Source organism: Eubalaena glacialis, chromosome 18 (genome assembly GCF_028564815.1).
Source record: "Eubalaena glacialis isolate mEubGla1 chromosome 18, mEubGla1.1.hap2.+ XY, whole genome shotgun sequence".
NCBI lineage: Eukaryota > Metazoa > Chordata > Mammalia > Artiodactyla > Balaenidae > Eubalaena > Eubalaena glacialis.
The window spans coordinates 14440649-14456957 of record NC_083733.1 but is presented as its reverse complement, the minus strand read 5'-3'; the positions used below and the strand labels follow the sequence as shown (position 1 = coordinate 14456957).

The 16309-nt window shown below is 51.2% G+C and overlaps 1 protein-coding gene and 1 long non-coding RNA gene across 2 annotated transcripts in view; one reads left to right on the top strand and one right to left on the bottom strand.

Annotated features, from left to right (window-relative positions):
• Positions 1-10834, bottom strand: part of CALB2 (calbindin 2) — a 28234-nt gene extending 17400 nt beyond the window's left edge. The window contains exon 1 of the mRNA XM_061173325.1: positions 10688-10834. Coding sequence (XP_061029308.1) covers positions 10688-10784 — 97 coding nt within the window. The 5' untranslated portion in view covers positions 10785-10834. The remainder of the gene's footprint in view (positions 1-10687) is intronic.
• LOC133078317 (uncharacterized) overlaps positions 8643-16309 on the top strand; it is a 36938-nt gene continuing 29271 nt past the window's right edge. The window contains exons 1-2 of the long non-coding RNA XR_009697860.1: positions 8643-8720; positions 10643-10751. This is a non-coding gene — a long non-coding RNA (uncharacterized LOC133078317). The remainder of the gene's footprint in view (positions 8721-10642; positions 10752-16309) is intronic.

Sequence of the window (16309 nt, the reverse complement as noted above, 5' to 3'; positions counted from 1 at the left end):
AAGCAATGAACCTCAGAGCTAAGTAGTAAAACTTATGGTGGATGGGTGGGGTGGGGAAGTGGGGGGCTTCACTGAGAACTTGTTCTCCTCACTGGTCAAGCAGGTGTCTGGGCCAGCCCTGGACTGTTAGGGATGTGGGTCCTGCCCTCTGGCCATTTGCAACCATAGAGATCCAAGATTAATAACGGTGTTGCCTTTGGGATATACGTTCAGTAGTCAGAGACTGGGAGGGACCAGTGTGTGGGCCATGCTGGCAGAGGAAGCAGGAGCTGGGAGCTGTCTGTCCATAGCCAGCTGGGCAAGCAGCAGGAGCTGGAGATCTGACAGGGGACAACAGGTCATCAGCCTCGAGATTTGTCAGCAGGTGGCAACCCTGGTCACTAGGGCGAATGAGGTCAGAGGCAGAACTTGGGTCTTTGGGGTAGGAGGGTGTACTGAGTTGAAGGGTGTCCCCCCAGGGACTTCCCTTGTGGTCCAGCGGTTCGGACTCCATACTTCCACTGCAGGGGGCACAGGTTCAATCCCTGGTCGGGGAACTAAGATCCCGCAAGCCGCTCGGTGCAGCCAAAAAAATAATAATAATAAAATAAAGTAGACTTTCTAATAAAAAAAAAGTGTCCCCCCAGAATCCATGTCCACCTGGAACTCAGGATGTGACCTTATTTGGAAATAGGGTCTTTGCATACGTAATTAGTTAAGATGAGGTCATACTAGATTAGGGTGGGCCCTAAATCCAATGACTGGTGTCCTTATAAGAAGGCCAAGTGAAGACACAAAGACACACAGGGAAGAAGGGCACGTGAAGACAGAGGCAGAGATTGGAGTGGTGCATCTCCAAGCTAAGGAGCACTGTGAATTGCTAGCAACTACCAGAGGCCAGGAGAGGGACATGGAACACATTACCCCTCAGAACCTGGAACCAGCCCTGCCAACACCTTGATTTTGGACTCTAGCCTCTAGAACTGTGAGAGAATCAATTGCTGTTGTTTTAAGCCACCCAGTTTGTCGTACTTTGTCACGGCAGCTCCAGGAAACTAATGCAGAAGGGAAGAGTGGCAAGAGAAAAGCAGGGATGGTGGCACCTGAGAGGTGGTCACAGGGATCAAGCATATGGGAGGCAACCCACTCTACAGTAATGAAGAGAGGGGGCTCTGAGGTCTCTGGAGGTAGATTCAAATCCTGGTTCTGCTGTACTTACGAGCTGTATGGCTTTGGGACAGTTATTTAACCCATGTCATCTGCAAAATGGGTAATTAAATGGGATTTTTGTATGTAAAACCCGTCACTCAGTCCGTTACAGGTGCAGTGTAAATGTTACTATTGTTTGAGTGCAATTACCAGAACTTGTATAAAAAATGGGAATGAATTTGGGTGAAAAGTGCCGTTATCAGGACCGGGTCCCAAGGTCAAGGCCTGACTTGCAAGATCACGTACGTAGTAAGAAGTCCTTTAGGTTCTTCACCACTGAACCCAAAAGACCTAGAGACCAGGGCGAGCTGAGTCCATGGCCAAGCTCCCTGGTCTGTCTGCGATGGGGAGGAATCATTTGTGGGTGGGAAATCAGACAGGTCTAAGGCAGTGCTCCCCAGACTGCTGTGAATGGGAATCTCCTAGAATCTTAAAAAAAATATGGACATCTGGCTCCCATCCCCAGACATTCTGATGTAATTGGTTTGGGGTATGAACTAAGCATCGTGATTTTTAAAAAAAGATCCCCAGGTAATTTCCATGTATATAGCAAGGTTTGGAAACCACTGACCAAAAGTCAAGTTCCAAATCTGATCTAAAGCAGTTGAGCAAGGTTCCCATAGAGAATATTCAACTTGAACAGGACAGGGAGATGGTAGCTTGCTTCAGGGCAAATGGCGTTACAAACTAAACAAAGGGAATGAAAAAGAAGTATTTAGCCTGGCCTTGGTGGGGGCTTTGGGAGGCTGGAGGGCGATGTGGGAGTCGGGGTGTGTGTTCTTCCTAGCCTCCCCCACTAGTGTCCCCTGAGAATTTAAATTTGGAATGAATAATCCTAGTGGCGCTCTCTAGTGGGGAAGATGCCACAATACATAGTGTATGGAGGAATCATGTGAGATAAATTAAGTATTTTTATCTGCAGGGAAAAGATATGATTGTAATTGCAGGGTGGGGGGGGGCATGGTGGGGAGAGATGAGACTTGAGTTCCCTTTTTTCCCCTAGGCTAGAGTGGTCATCTTTCTTCTAGGATGTTCTGAAAGCTTCTTGGGAGAGCTGGACAGCTGCAGCAGGGGGACTGAGGAGGGGAGGGAGGGAGGGAGGAAGGGCTTTCTAGATAAACAGGCAGTGGTCCAGTTGACAATGCCACTGAGTTGGAGGAATGAGTACTCTTTCTCTCGCTGGTCGCTCCCTGCCGTGATCTGGCTATTCTTCCATTTCTCAGGCAGGAAGCTGAGCTCAGCTCTGGGTCCAGGAGCAGGGGCTGGGGTTGGAGGGGCCGGGGGGCGGGGGGCAGGGGTGGAGCTCACATTGTGAGCATGCGCTGGGGTTCGAAGTACCAGAGGCCTCAGAGCTGGGCCCGGGCCAGGGCTGGGTGGACACCTGAGTCAGTGAGTACGAGTCTGTTTTGTGAGCGTATTAGGAGGCGGCTGAAGTATCTATGAGGGCTACTTGCACAGGGTGGGCAGCGAAGGCCTCGCTGAGAAGCCCCAGCTACTAGCAAAGGCAGGGAGTGGGGGCCAGTGCCCCTGTGGAAAGAAACCCCTCTTGCCACGCTGGGAATTACAGTACCACCTCACTCTGTGCAGAGGGACAGAAATGTTGTTCAATTCCACAAGCCTTTATTTTTTTGAACTGAACAACAGTTCAACGTTGTGGGAACTATAGCCAAGTTTAGATATGGGCCTGTTCCCCAAGAGCATTTAATGGTCTACGGGGGTGAGGCAGCCAGACAAGAATAGCAGGAATCTACCAGTTGAAGGGAGAGGGTGAGGAGCAGAGATTAGATAGGCAGGCAGGGGCTGCAGGGCCCAGACGGGGCATCCTCCAGCACTGGGGGAAAAGGCCTTCGCTACTTTGGCTTCCCTCAGAGCAACTCCCTAACCATCACGCGGGAGGCACCTATTATACGAGGTGGGAGTAGAGGACAGGTTGACCTACCTCCTTCCAGGGAGGACTTCGGCACTGGGCAAGTGGTTTGCTTTTTCTATGACCGTCTTATGGGGGGGTGGGGTGACTGGCCACCGTGCAAATCTCATGTGGATGGGCATTGATAAGGATGTGGTTACCATAGCAACCATCACTCCTAAATTCCCCATATCAAACCGCAACCTGTGAATATTAGGGAGGGGGATGGGAGGAGCCGGGGACCCTGCATCCTTCCTTATTCTGGGCTTGCTACCATTCTTCACCACCATGGTGCCTCAGTTTCCCCAAATTTTGAAGTGAGACAACACTTCTTTACAATTAATCTGACCACAGACACTTGGAAAACCTTGACCAAAGAATGCCCTGCCTCACAGTGGAAAGGGGCTTGTTTCTCACTGAGATTTGTGCGTACAGATTTTCTGACAGTTGAACAGGTAAGAGGAACCCGATTAAGGGTCATAAGTCTACCACCAGCTCTGTGACTGTCCATGTGATGTCGAGCAAGTCAATCTCTCTGAACCTCAGTTTCTTGATCTCTAAAATGGGTATAACTATTTATGCTGAAAACTATTTATGCTTTTTTTTTTTTTTTTTACTTTATAGAACCATTGTGACAGCCATACAAGATAAGGCTGTGAAAGCATTCTGGAAAATGTAAAATCTCACATAAATGGAAAGCATCATTTTTATACTCTGCTCTTAAGGTCTTCTGAACCAATCCATGGCTGTAAACCCTTCAGCCCAAAGAGTTCCAGCATGACTGCAGCCTCAGAGTCCTGATTCTCAGCCCAGACTATGTATTAGAATCACCTGGGAAGCTTTTCAAAGTGCACCACTGCCTGGGCCTTACCCACAGAGCTCCTGATTTAATTGATGGGGTGAGGGTGTCTCCTGGGCATGTTTTCAAAGCTCGCCAGATGATTCTGATGTGCAGTCAGGATTAAGGACTGCTTTAGTGCGACCTGTCTCAAATTTTAAGGTATGCAAGAATTACCTGGGGAGCGTATTAAAATGGAGATTTTAATTTGGTGGGTCTGAAGTATGAGGGCTCGTCATTCAAAGTGTGGTCTGTGGAACGGGAACATTGGAATCACCTGGGAGCTTGTTAGAAAGGCAGAACCCCAGGCCCCACCCCAGACCTGCTGACCAGAATCTGCATTTTAACAACATAGGAGCATGAACATTTCAAAGCAGAACCACTGCTTTTGAACGTGAGCATCGTCTCCCTAGAGAGACAGCGCCTTTGGCTTCACATTCAAGGTTGAGGTGGGGGGCTGGTGTGAAGCCCGAGATGGTAGACTGGGGTCTCATTTTGACAAGTGATGGCACCTCTTTTGACAAGAGGGGCCTAGACCAGCACTATTCAAAGAGTGGTTGCGGCCTGACAGTGTCAGTATCACCTGGGAGCTTGTTATAAATGCAAATTCTCAGACCAACCCCAGACCGACTGAATCAGAATTGTTAGGAGTGAGGCCGAGAAATCTGCGCTTGAACCAGTCTCCTGCGCGCTTAAGTTTGAGAAGCACGGGCCTAGGGCGTGGTGCTCACCAATCTGTATTATTCTGTGTTGCGGAGTTTAAGGAAATCAAGGAGGGGAGTTATGCAGTTTTAGACTCCTCGTTACCTGCACAAGAAAGTGTTCATGAAGCCAGGCCTCCTGGCTGTCTGTCCGGAGTTCAAATTTATGGAAGGGCAAATAGCCCTCTACCCTCCAGCCTGAGTTCCTCTGGGATAAACGCCACCCTTTGCGGCAAGAAATTGACTTCCTCAGGCTCTGCTCCAATATAAATATTACTTTGCGTGGTGCTCACCATTTACAAAGAGCTCTCCCCTCCCTGCCCCATCTGGTCTTCAGGACGCTGCCAGGTAAGCAGACGGGTGTTATCGACCTCGTGTTAGAGAGGAGTTTGAGAGGAAAGAAATTGAACCACAGCTAACATCCTGTTTTCCTTCTATTCACCCCAGGGACGACCTCTGTCCATATCTCTATTTTGTTTTGGTTTCTCTCTTTGTCAGTCACACACACACACACACACACACATACACCCCCCCCCCCCACATGTCTCCCAGAGGCTCCTGGGGGGAAAAACCCAGTGCAAACAGCTACTGGATGAATGTTTAGACACTTGACTTTAAATCTGTGTTTCTGGGCAGAGCTGCTTCTGGAACAGAGGCTCTGGAACTGGGCTGGGTCCCCTGAACCTGTGGACATCTGGCAGCCTAATGCTGGGCCAATTCCCTGTGTGGAGGAGGCCAGAAGGATGGGACAGATTGGGCGAGAGAGGAGGGGAGGCAGCCGAGAGCCAGAGAGGAGGGGGAGAGGGCCAAAGCCAGAGGCCCCAGCTGGGACCTGCGGGGCAAAGGCGGGATCTGATGCAATCCTCCAGGACAGCCACCAGGTCCAGAGCTGGAGAGGCTCAGTTCTTGAAGAGCCTCACGCCTGCTCTATTAATTCTGGCTCCCTGGGTATTGGGAGGGATTTCCCTGAGGGGTCTCCTTAGCCCTGGAAACCTCCCCCAGGGGCTCAGGTAGTGAAACTACTGAAGTCAAAGGGGGAATAAACAAGGCGAGTAGGGCAGGGACGTGGGATGGCTGGTGGCCGCCCATGCGAGGCGAGGCGAGGCGAGGCTGAAGTGTCCTGTTTGTGAAAACGTCCCCGCAGCTGCCTCCCTGGGGAGCCCCAGCTCTTCTCAGACACAGCTGCCTCCCCATCGGCTGGCTGGGCTATGGGGCATGAGGGCCTCACAGAGGATGTCCAGCTGGCATGCCGCGGACATCCACACCGAAGGGCACTATTGGCAAAACAAGTGGGGAATTTGGGGGTGAAAGCGGAGGTGGGATGGGGGACTTATTCCTAGGGCTTTACCCCAGGTGGGGCAGGAGGCTGCTCCCAAAGAACCCCAAATCCTGACATCAGGCCTAAACGGGACACACGGACCCCACAGAGAAATGCCGACAGGGTTAAAAGAAAGCTGCCCTCAGACAACTTTGGCTCCCTCCCAGCACCAGACCCCTTTGCCTTTAATGCTCCAAGAAGCAATCATTTTTATAAATCCTGTAATTATCTTATGAACAGCACAGTTGTATTGCATAGTAACAGCTGTAGGATTTGTGTAAATGCTTAATATATACTGGATATTCTGTAACCCTTTGGGGGCAGGTCTTTTATTATTATTATTATTAATTTTTATTGTTGTGTTAGTTTCTGCTGTGCAGCAAAGTGAATCAGCTGTATGTATACATATATCCCCTCTCTTTTAGATTTCCTTCCCATTTAGGTCACCACAGAGCACTGAGTAGAGTTCCCTGTGCTCTACCGTAGGTTCTCATTAGTTATCTATTTTATACATAGAGGTCTTCTTTTTAGTATTCCAAAAGACTTCTTCATTTAGAATTCCAGTGCAAGCTGCCCGGGCCTCTCTCCACCTCTGAGGGGCGCTGTTGTTCCGCTTTCTTCTGCTTCCCCTACCAGGGACACAAGCTCCTCAGTGACTGAGAGCCTGCCTGAGCACTCTCTGTCTGGCCAGTGTCCCCATGGGGGATGGGTTTGGAGGATGCTTCCGTTACTACTACTGGGTGTAGGAGGAGAGAGGAGGGGAGACTGCACAGGGCCTTCCTCAGTTCTTGGTGGTCCTTCCTGTCGTTCATTTTCAAAGTCCTCAGGGCCACACCCACACGGAACAAGGCTCAGTCCCTGTGCAAGGCTTTGAGAGCCTCCTGCATCACTAGGGCCATCTGGAGGCAGACAAAGGCCTAGAAAACTCTGGGCAGATTCCCACACCTGGAGATATATATGGATTTCTTTTGGGGGGGGGTGCCCATAAAATTATTTTCTTCCTGAATATTTATTGTTTTGCTGATTACACAAGAAACACATGCTCTTGTAAAACACTACAGAAATTTACTTATAAAGTTAAAGAAAATACCTTTTAATTTTACATCATCTACTCTGTAGAGAGGACCACTATTATTATTGTCTTTCAAATATTTTCCAGCATACTTGTTTCATTAATAGTAAAAATGGGCTCATACTATTAATAGTGTCCTGCCATAATTTTAAAAAATCTCCATAATACATCTTGGACACTTTTCCATGTCAGTACAAAAGCCCCATCTCAATCCCATTGGTTGCATAATATTCCACTGTAGAGATTAGCAGGATTTATTTTTCTGTTCCCTAGGGAAGCACAGTCTTAAAATTTCAGTATCCCAGAGAACTTGATACTAGGCCCCCTTGTTCATATAACTTTATGTATATGTACAAGCATATCCACGTAGGTTGATTCTTGGAGTGAGTGGGATTGCCTGCGTTGTCCTTGTCCTGTGAATGTCTGCTGGCCTCTGGGAGAGAAAATATCCCTACACTTGCAATTGCTTCCAAAGGGTAGCAAAGGCCAAGGGCAAAACTTGGCTCCTCACAGACCTTGTACTGATTGTCAGCAGAATAGGAGCCTGGTGGCTGTGTGGTCAGAACCACAAAGAGAGGCCAGTATGAGCTCTGAGCTGGGCATCCCTCTGAAGCCTGGATCTTGCAGAGTGAGAACGTTTCTGACCAAGAAGTGACCAGGAAACAACAGAATGGTGGACTCAGTCATGTAGGGCATGTAAGGGTCACTCAGAGCATGGGGATGTTATGTCGAAGACCTCCAGCCCCAACCTGGCTCACAGAGTGCACTCGGCTGCCGTCTTCCCTTCCTCTGCTTTTGAAAGATGACACCTGAACCCTTCCAAGTGCATGACCTTGGCTGACCACTGAGGAGGAGTGGGGGGGACTAGGAGAGGATTCCTGGGTCCCCCTACCCTCTCACTTTGCTGTGTGATCTTGTGAAAAGAACGTTGCCTCTTTGAGTCCCAGTTTCCCCCTCTTCAGACACCTGCTCCTTCCTTTCTCCACTGCAAGGCTGATGATAATTTTGAAGATAATCTAATTCTTTGGGCAAAGTCACCAGGATGACGGCTCTTCCTCCTCATTAGAAATGGGCTGAGTTAGGAGGGTCAGATTCCCTGCCTCATCCCCACTCTCCTCGGAATCCAGCTTCTCTACGGACTCCTAGTCTCTGTTTACTAGAGTCCAGGAGGGGTGGGGTGGGTTGATGCTCCCCCTCCTTGGTGGCTGGGACTAATTGGGCTCCAGAGGGCTCACCCCAGGGACCTGGTGAGCTGTGGAGAGTCCTCCCGGAGCTCTTTAACTCTGTGAGCGGCAGGGGGACTCTTAGAGTCGGGGAAAAACCCCAAGATAAAAACAGAAGCCAGGGTTAGTAAGAGGAGGCCCAGCCAGGGCAGGGAGGACCTCAGGGGTGAGGGAGAAGCTCCCTGGCAGCCATGGGAGTTCAGGAGGGGACAGATAGGGAAGGTGCAGAGCAAGGTGACCCACAGCTTAATTCTGGGTCCTTTAGTCGAATTTCAATTTGGCTATAGCCTCATTTTCCTAAATCGCCTTCTGCGCCATCTCTGGTATTTTAATCCTTTTTTGCTTTCCTTCTCTGTTAGGTCCATGGTCCCTCCTTGGGACTTCCGTGAAGTGGTGACCAGAGCGGGCAATGGGATGCCGAGGGGGACAAGAAACCAAGAAGCAATCTAGCTCCCCTTTCACATTGAACCAGAGGTACGATGGTTTTGGGGGTCTTTAAAGACTCTTTGGCCTCATGCTAGCTTAGCTATGCTCCAGCCATAGGACCCCTCTCTAGTATTAAAGGGACTGCCCATCACCTCCGAGGCTGGATCAGGAGGGAAAGCAGGTGTCCAGAAACCAGAGTTGGGGAATTAAGCACTGGCCAGGAACCAGTGCCGCCATCACCTCGCTACATGACCTCAGAGAAGTCACACTTTGTGTGTGTTCCCTCATCTGCACAAGGAGAATCGTGGTCTGCTCACAGCCTCACTGTGCAGGACCCAAGGTGCGATTGTGTTTTGAAAAGTACAAAGTCTCAGACAAATGTGAGCATTTGCATGATTATCAAGAGCGCTCTTGGTTGGCCCCGTGAGAACTGGGGGAGAATAGAACTGTGGAGTCCTCTGTTTATAGCTGACTCATCTGGCAGGAGGCCTGTGGTATAACCTTGGCCACTTGGTAACTTTCCTTGAATCATGCAAGTCTCTGGTGCAGATAAACTGGCAGGAGAAGCCTTAGGGAGTGCACGTGTCACCTAGAATACAGAGAGGCTGCAATCTTCTTACAGCCCTTTCCCCCAAGGGAGTTTTATGGTACCAGCCGGGGATTGGAAATACAGCCCCTCCTTAGCCCCATTTTACAGATTTAACAATCTACCCACCTCCTTTAGTAATTCATAGGCAGATCACCGTCCTAATCCAGGTGTCACATGCCCAGTCCTCTGCACCCCCAGATTCTCAGTTTGCTCCAAGGGAACAAAACTTCATTGGTTATCATACCCATTAACCCCTGCCTCTCCACAGCACTCTGGGCCGAGGGCCTCTGTTTAGCCACCTTTATGCCCGCCCTGCCGAGGTGAGGAAGGGAAGGGAGAAGAATGGAGGGAGCCTCCACCTGGTCCTCCCTCTGGTTCCCATGCCCCTCGCTCTCAATCCCAGGATAAACACCCTGGGCCACCACCCTGCCAGTGGTCTGAGATGCCAGAACGTTTCGGATGCCCACCCCAGCCAGGACCTCTGAGAAGGAAATCAGATCACTTAATTTTTTGGAGTGGTGGAGAAAAAGTCTCTAGTGATATCAGAAGCCTCTAAAAGGGGGGGGGGGCTCCCTTTATGCCTGAGTCAGGCCATCATAGACCCTTGGAATCCCAGTCCTTACAGCCAACTTCCAAATGTCGTTCAGTCCAGCCCTCGGTTTTTGGGTGAGTAAATGTCAAGACCACACAGAGCAGAGGGTGGGTCACTGAGGCATTTAAGATTGTGCCTCCCCCGATCCAGAGAAGGAAGGAGTCACCCAAAGCACCCAGGATTATCACCATGAGGGAACATGTCAGGCTGGCACCCCAAGCTTGCCTCCCACCACACCCTGTGAGTGGGACCTGAATGCCCATGAGGGATGGAACGTGGGCAGAAGAAGCCTAGGGGATGCTCACTGCTGGATGCCCTCTCCACTCCTGCTCCCACCAAACAGGCTGGGGAGGCCAAGAGTGTCCCTTCAGGACCCCCCAGCTTGCCCCAGCCCCAGGACCCCACGGGGCTAACCTGGTATTCAACAAAAGGGGAACTTGAGGGAAGAAATGAGTGGGCGTCTGAGACCTGTGGCTGCCGCAGCTGAAGGCAGGATGTTACCTTGAAGAGAAAGGCGGGGAAGATAAGACGGCAGGGGGAGTCATGGGGAGCCTTGCCAGCCCAGGCCTCCCCTCTGGGAAAGCCCCAACTTGCCCAGAATGAGGCTGCAAAAGCCGGTGGTCTCTGTCGTCTCTGTCAGGGAAGAAAACTTACGGGCGGTTGTCACCAGGGCAGCCAGGTGTCTCCCAGACTCGAGACCCCGACCTCAGCAGGCTCTGCACCCAAAACACCCCCTGGGGCAATCTTACCCCTGCCCGCAACTTCCTTGCCCTCTTTCCTCCACCGCAGGTCCCCTGGGGGCGAGCGGGCACACAAGTTGGGAGCTTTACTGACCGTCTGCGTCAAAGTGCTTCCAGATCTCCAGGAACTGGGACGCCGTCAGCTCGGCCAGGTGCAGGTAAGGGGGCTGCTGCTGCTGCGGCCCAGCCATGGCGAGCCGCTCGGAGACCTCAGGCAGCACTGCGCTCTCGCTGCGCGCCGGCTCCTCTCCCGCACTCGGCCAGGTCTCGAGCGCCACGCTGCCTTTATATACAATCCGGAGGCTGCGCCCGCGCCCCGCCGGCAGCAGGGGGCGCGCGCGCTCAGAGAATCTGCTTGGGTCTCAGCGGGGCGGCGGCCGACCGGGGCTCCGCAGGGGTTCGCGGGGTGGGGGCGCCCGTCTGTGCTGAGACCACTCCTCGCCTGGCCAGGGAAACAGAGGCTCTCGGGTGCAAAGGGGAGAGAGGCTGCCCTTGCCTTCCTTCTCCCTCTCTCTGATCATCTTGAGTGCAGCCACCACGTATCATCACTGGCAGCGGCAATAATACTAACAGTAGTAACAGCAACACCACCAGTAGTAATAATAATAAAAGTTTGACAAGACTTTAGCACCGGGACTTCGGAGTTCTCTAGGACTTTCTCATGCCTCCTCTCGTCTGACCCTTTCACAGCAGGAAGACCAGGGACCACTTTTCCGATGAGGGGACTTGAGACTTCAAAGGACCAAATGACTTGCCCAGCCCGGCTCTGTTTCCTCGCTCTCATAGCTCCTTAATGGGGCCCAGTCTTGCGGAGAAGCCGAGGGTTCTCTAGGCTTTACTGGGGGTGGCTGGAATCAGCGACCCCCAGGAGGGATCCAGATGGGAGTGGAGGAGGGGCTTCCACTGATTGCCCTCGCCTGGGTACCTCCCTCCACCCTCTGGTGCCTGCCGCACCCTGGTCAGGCTCTGGGGGCTTTGAGACACTCGTTCGGAGAGCTGCAGAACTATATCCTCCTCTACCAGGTCTTAGCCACGCCCACCCATGGACGTCGTGGGAATTTGCTTAGGCTGGTGGGCAGAGAAGGTCTCACGCTGACCTAGGAATATTCTGCGCTGGTCTCAGAAAAGACAGAAGCAGCTGCTGAGGGTACAGCCCGAGAATATAGACAGGACTCCCCAGCTGGGGGCTAGGCTCCCTCCCCATTCTCCCTGGGGGCCTGAGCCTGGGGGCCTGTCCTGGCCTTGTGGACCGTTACCCCCAGAGTGGCAGCTTTGTCCCCACTTTCTCCCCTCTCCTGCTGAGTGACTGAGAAATGAATTGATGCTCATTATCATGTGCTAATGAGTGTTAGCTGAACTGCCTTCCAAAAGGAGAGCAAAGGCAAGGAGGTGAGAATGAAAAGGAGGTCACCAGGGGAGAGAGGAAAACCAGGAGGAGACAGAGGGGGTAGGTTGTTCCTTAGGGGGAAGGACGAGCCCATAGTGAGCCCAAAAGAGGCAATACAGAGTGAAGGTTCCAAAACCACTTGTTTTTTTTCTGCCCAGAGCAAAAGTGTTTAGAGTTCCTTGCAGGAACAGACTAGGAGAGAGGAGGTGTCATTAAGAAGCTAGCTTTCCAGGCCTGTATGCATCCCCCTCCCCCATGCTGCTGGCGAAGGGTCCAGGGCTGAGGAATGCACCAAAACCGCTGGGTCTAGAGAGGCAGGATTGCTCAGTGGTTAAGAGCAGGCACTCTAGAATCAGGTTGCTTGGATTTGAATCCCAGAGTAAGCTGTGTGACCTTGGGCAAATTACATAACCTATCTGTGCTTCAATTGTTCTCTTCTACAAAATGCGAATGTGGGTATTTGCCTCTTAGAATTGTTCCGAGGATTAAATGAGCTCATGCTCCGGCTGCCCTTTTTGGAGAAAGAGCAGCAGTGGTTGGTGTGGCAAGAAATTCCTTGGCCAGCATCCCTCCCCTGAGGTAACTAATAGTTTCTAGAGGGACTAACCCCAGAGTGAGGCCAAGGGGAAAGGCTAAACACAGGCTGTTAACCAGTGTGCTGCCAGCCCCTTGGGGGTCAGGCTCAGCCCCTTCCAGCTCTGACACTGTCATCTGGGCTCTTCTGGCTCACTTCCTGCGCCCTCCCCTGGCCCAGGGGTGAGGGATCTCATTTCTGGCTCTCTAAAGACCCAAACCAGTAACCCCCTTGCTGCTTTGGTTTTCCTGGCGAGGAAGAGAGAGTGGAGCTCATGCTTCCTACTTTCCCGAGCTGCTGAGATGGGGGAAGATGTTGGCTTGACTAGGAGAGGTCCTGAGTATGACAACAGGGTGACCACAGTGGTCTCCAAAGCCTGCATCAGGATAGCCCTGCATCATTCATTTTAGATGCATGCTTGGAGTCTCTTTCTGGGAGACGCATCCCTGACTCCCAGATACAGGCCCAGGGAAGGCTGCAGAGCCCAAGCAGATCCCTTTGTTCCCAAGCTGAGTCCTGCAGAAGCAGTCATGTTTAGGATTATTTAGCAGTCATGTTTAGGATTGCTCTGCGGTTGGAGAGATGTGGGTACAAAACCTACTTTGAGACCTTGGCCAAGCTATTTAACCTCTTTGAACCTTAGTAAAAATACAGGTAATAATAATACTGGTGGCACAAAGTCAGTGTAAGGACCAAAAATAATGTAGTCGAGGAGTTAGTTAGTAAGAATCCTGGCAGCTGTAAGTGCTTAATTAAAAGGTGGATATTGTTATTAATATAGAATGTTAGGAATTTTCTTGTTGTTCTGAAAGAGTAGCACAAAAGGGGCTTAGTATCCCACTTGTTAAACTTCTCCCCAGGAGCCGGGTACCTCCTATCTGCTGGGCTGCCCTCTACTTCCAACCAAGGCCATGGGCTATGAAAGGAGAAGCTGCATGGGGGAGAGGGAGGAGCCTTAGTCTTTGGGGAGTGCAGCGTGTGTGGCTCCTCTGAAGCCACACTTCGCTGGGGAGACTCCAGAAGACCTCGCCAGGTCATGGGGGGTGCCTGCTGTAAGGGGACACTGGCAGGCCCGCCTGCTCCCGGAGCAGAATTCTGGAGTCTGGGCCCCTTGTGAAGACAGAACTGGTCCTTGTGTCTGACTTAGAGCTGTCTGAAGGCCCAGGCTGTCCTGTCCTGGGCCTAGAAGGAAGGTGGGGGCGATCGCACCCCGTTCCTGTTCTCTGCAGCCCTTCCTTGGAGGTTGCTGTGGCTTCTGGGAAGGTGCACAGAGTTGAAAGAAGGAGCAAAAGCTAGATACTGCTGGTTGATCCTTGGTGTTGAAGGAGGCCAGGGTGGACCTGAAAATGGCTCCAAGAAAGCCTTCATTCTACCGTGCAAGGTGCCCTCGAACTCCCCAGAGACGAGCTGCGGTTCCCACAACCCGAGGTGACCAGATAGGTAAGAAGATCTCCTCCCTGCCCCGGCCCCTGCCCACCAAGGGAGGAGATGTCTCAGAGCCAGCCCACCCCTCCTCTCCATGCTCAGCCCCAAGCCAAGACTCTAGTCTGTAGCGGGGGGAGGAGGAGAGCTTTGAATAGGAGAAAAAACTGGAGTTTTAAGCTGGACCTGACCAAGTTTAAATACCTGAATGTGAGAAGAAAAACATGGATCCAGAAATCGCTCAGGAATGGGAAGGAATTTCAGTGAGCATATTTGAAAGCAGCGACTATAGAAACAAAATTCTTTTATGTTTGTGTGTCAATGAATTGAGACTTTTGTAATTATTTTTGGATGTCTGAGGTTCTGCTACTCCTCCAGGATCTCCCCACATGTTTATAATGATGACAACAATGATGATGACCACAAGGATACCTGTAGTTGACTTTAAAAAGAGGGCTTTTACTGTGTCTTGCTTGGTTAGGTCCTCACAACTAGCCTATCAGTGCGAGAATTGGGCCTATTTTGAAGATAAGGAAACCAAAGCTCAGAGAGATGAACACCCAAGACCAGGGGTGGGAGATAGGGAACACTTTGGCTCCTCTGGTCTATGGAGTCCTTGTGGACCAGGTGCTAAGGCCCTGGACAATATGTACAAAGTTCTTCCCATGTCCTGACCACTGGGAACTGCAGGGAGCCTCCTAGTGGCAAGGGATGACACCACGTCTGCTGTTTCTGAGATGCCTAGGAGTTCAGCTGATGGCTGGTTCCTCCTTCCCCAGAAGGGGCAGACTGGGTGCCATCCTTCCTTTTGCAGCCCCAGGCCACCAGCTGCATCATGAGGGCTGCAATCCAGTACCAAGGATTGGCAAGAAAACTTGCCCTCTGCCTCAGACTTGCTCCCCCAAGAAGGGAGGGAAGCCTGCTGACTGTGAGGTGGTGAGATGCAGGAGAACAGATGACAAACAACTTGCTAGCCGGTATCCACTGGGCCGAGGTAATTGGCAGAGCTGCTCAGAGCACCTGGTGTTATTTTGGAGAACATCAAAGAAAAAATCAGAAACCCTGCTTGGTTCCTCCCTCTGCCTGGAAATATTTCTTCCAGATATTGCCTCTTTGGTCTTTAAAATGGTTAGGCCTGGCTACTGGGGTGCCGGAGAGCTGGCCTTGCTTCCCAGAAAGAAGGATGAAAAGGATGCAGGAGCCCAGCAGTTTCCATGGAAACGAATCAGGTGGAGGGAGAATAGAGTCCAGAGGAACCCAGAGGTGGGAGCAGGACTTTTGAATAAACTCAGTCTGAAGCCTGAGAGTCTGTGGACAAAATACTCCCCTCTGAGCAAAGGATTTGGGTCACCAGGATAGCAATAGGAGGTGGAATGACAGTAACTGGGGGCTGTTGAGTGACACCCTCCCCCAATTGGCAGGGTCACAGAAGAGGCTGAGAGCTCAGGCTTCAGGATCCCACAGTTTTTGGTTTGGTTTTGCTGCTAATCAGCAGTTCTGCCATGTGATGGCTGTGTGACCCTTGGCAAGGCTTCCAACCTCTCTGAGCTTTCCTTTCCTCATTGGTAAGATCTAGTAACTTCCTCATATGACCTTTGTGAGCATTAAGAGTTGGAAAGCATGTAAAGAGTGATGTAGGGCCTGGAACATATGAAGCACTCAAATGTTGTTATTATAGGTGAGGAAACTGAAGGCAGATGCTAAGGGGTCTCATTGAGTCAGTGCAGCCCACCCCCCGGCCAAAGTGCAGTCAAGGATAGGAAGTAAGAGATCGCATTCCAGAATGGGAAGGAGCTGCTGGAAGGGATGCCCTCTCTACGGCAAACAGACTGGTATGCAGCTGTGAAGTCTGGAATTGCTGCAGCCACCTTGACATCATGAGTGAGAGTCTAGAGTGGCCCAAGATGAAGAAGGGCACGGAGTGGAGACTGAGGATGCAGTCCAATCACAAAAGGCAAGACAGAGAGACTGCAAGAAATTGGGTCACATGTAACATCATTTGAGCTGCTGGATCAAGCTGAGCCTGAAGTACCTTGGACTTTGCAGTTATATGAGTTGATATATAACCATTAGTGTTTAAGCCCATTTATATTAGACTTTCTTTCATTTGTAACCAAAAAGTCCTAACTAATAATCCAAGAAGGGACAGTTGTTCTCATGAGACCTGGACTTGGGAAACCTTCAGGGACCAAGGCTCCTCTCTTTCCTTTTTTCTTAGGGCAGCAAGCCACTCCTGCTCAGATTCTGTCCCCATCTGCACAGTTTGTCCAGTTTCTTCTCTCCCACAGCACCTGTCCTCATGACTTTGCCTTTCCTTGCCTATCATAGCCACC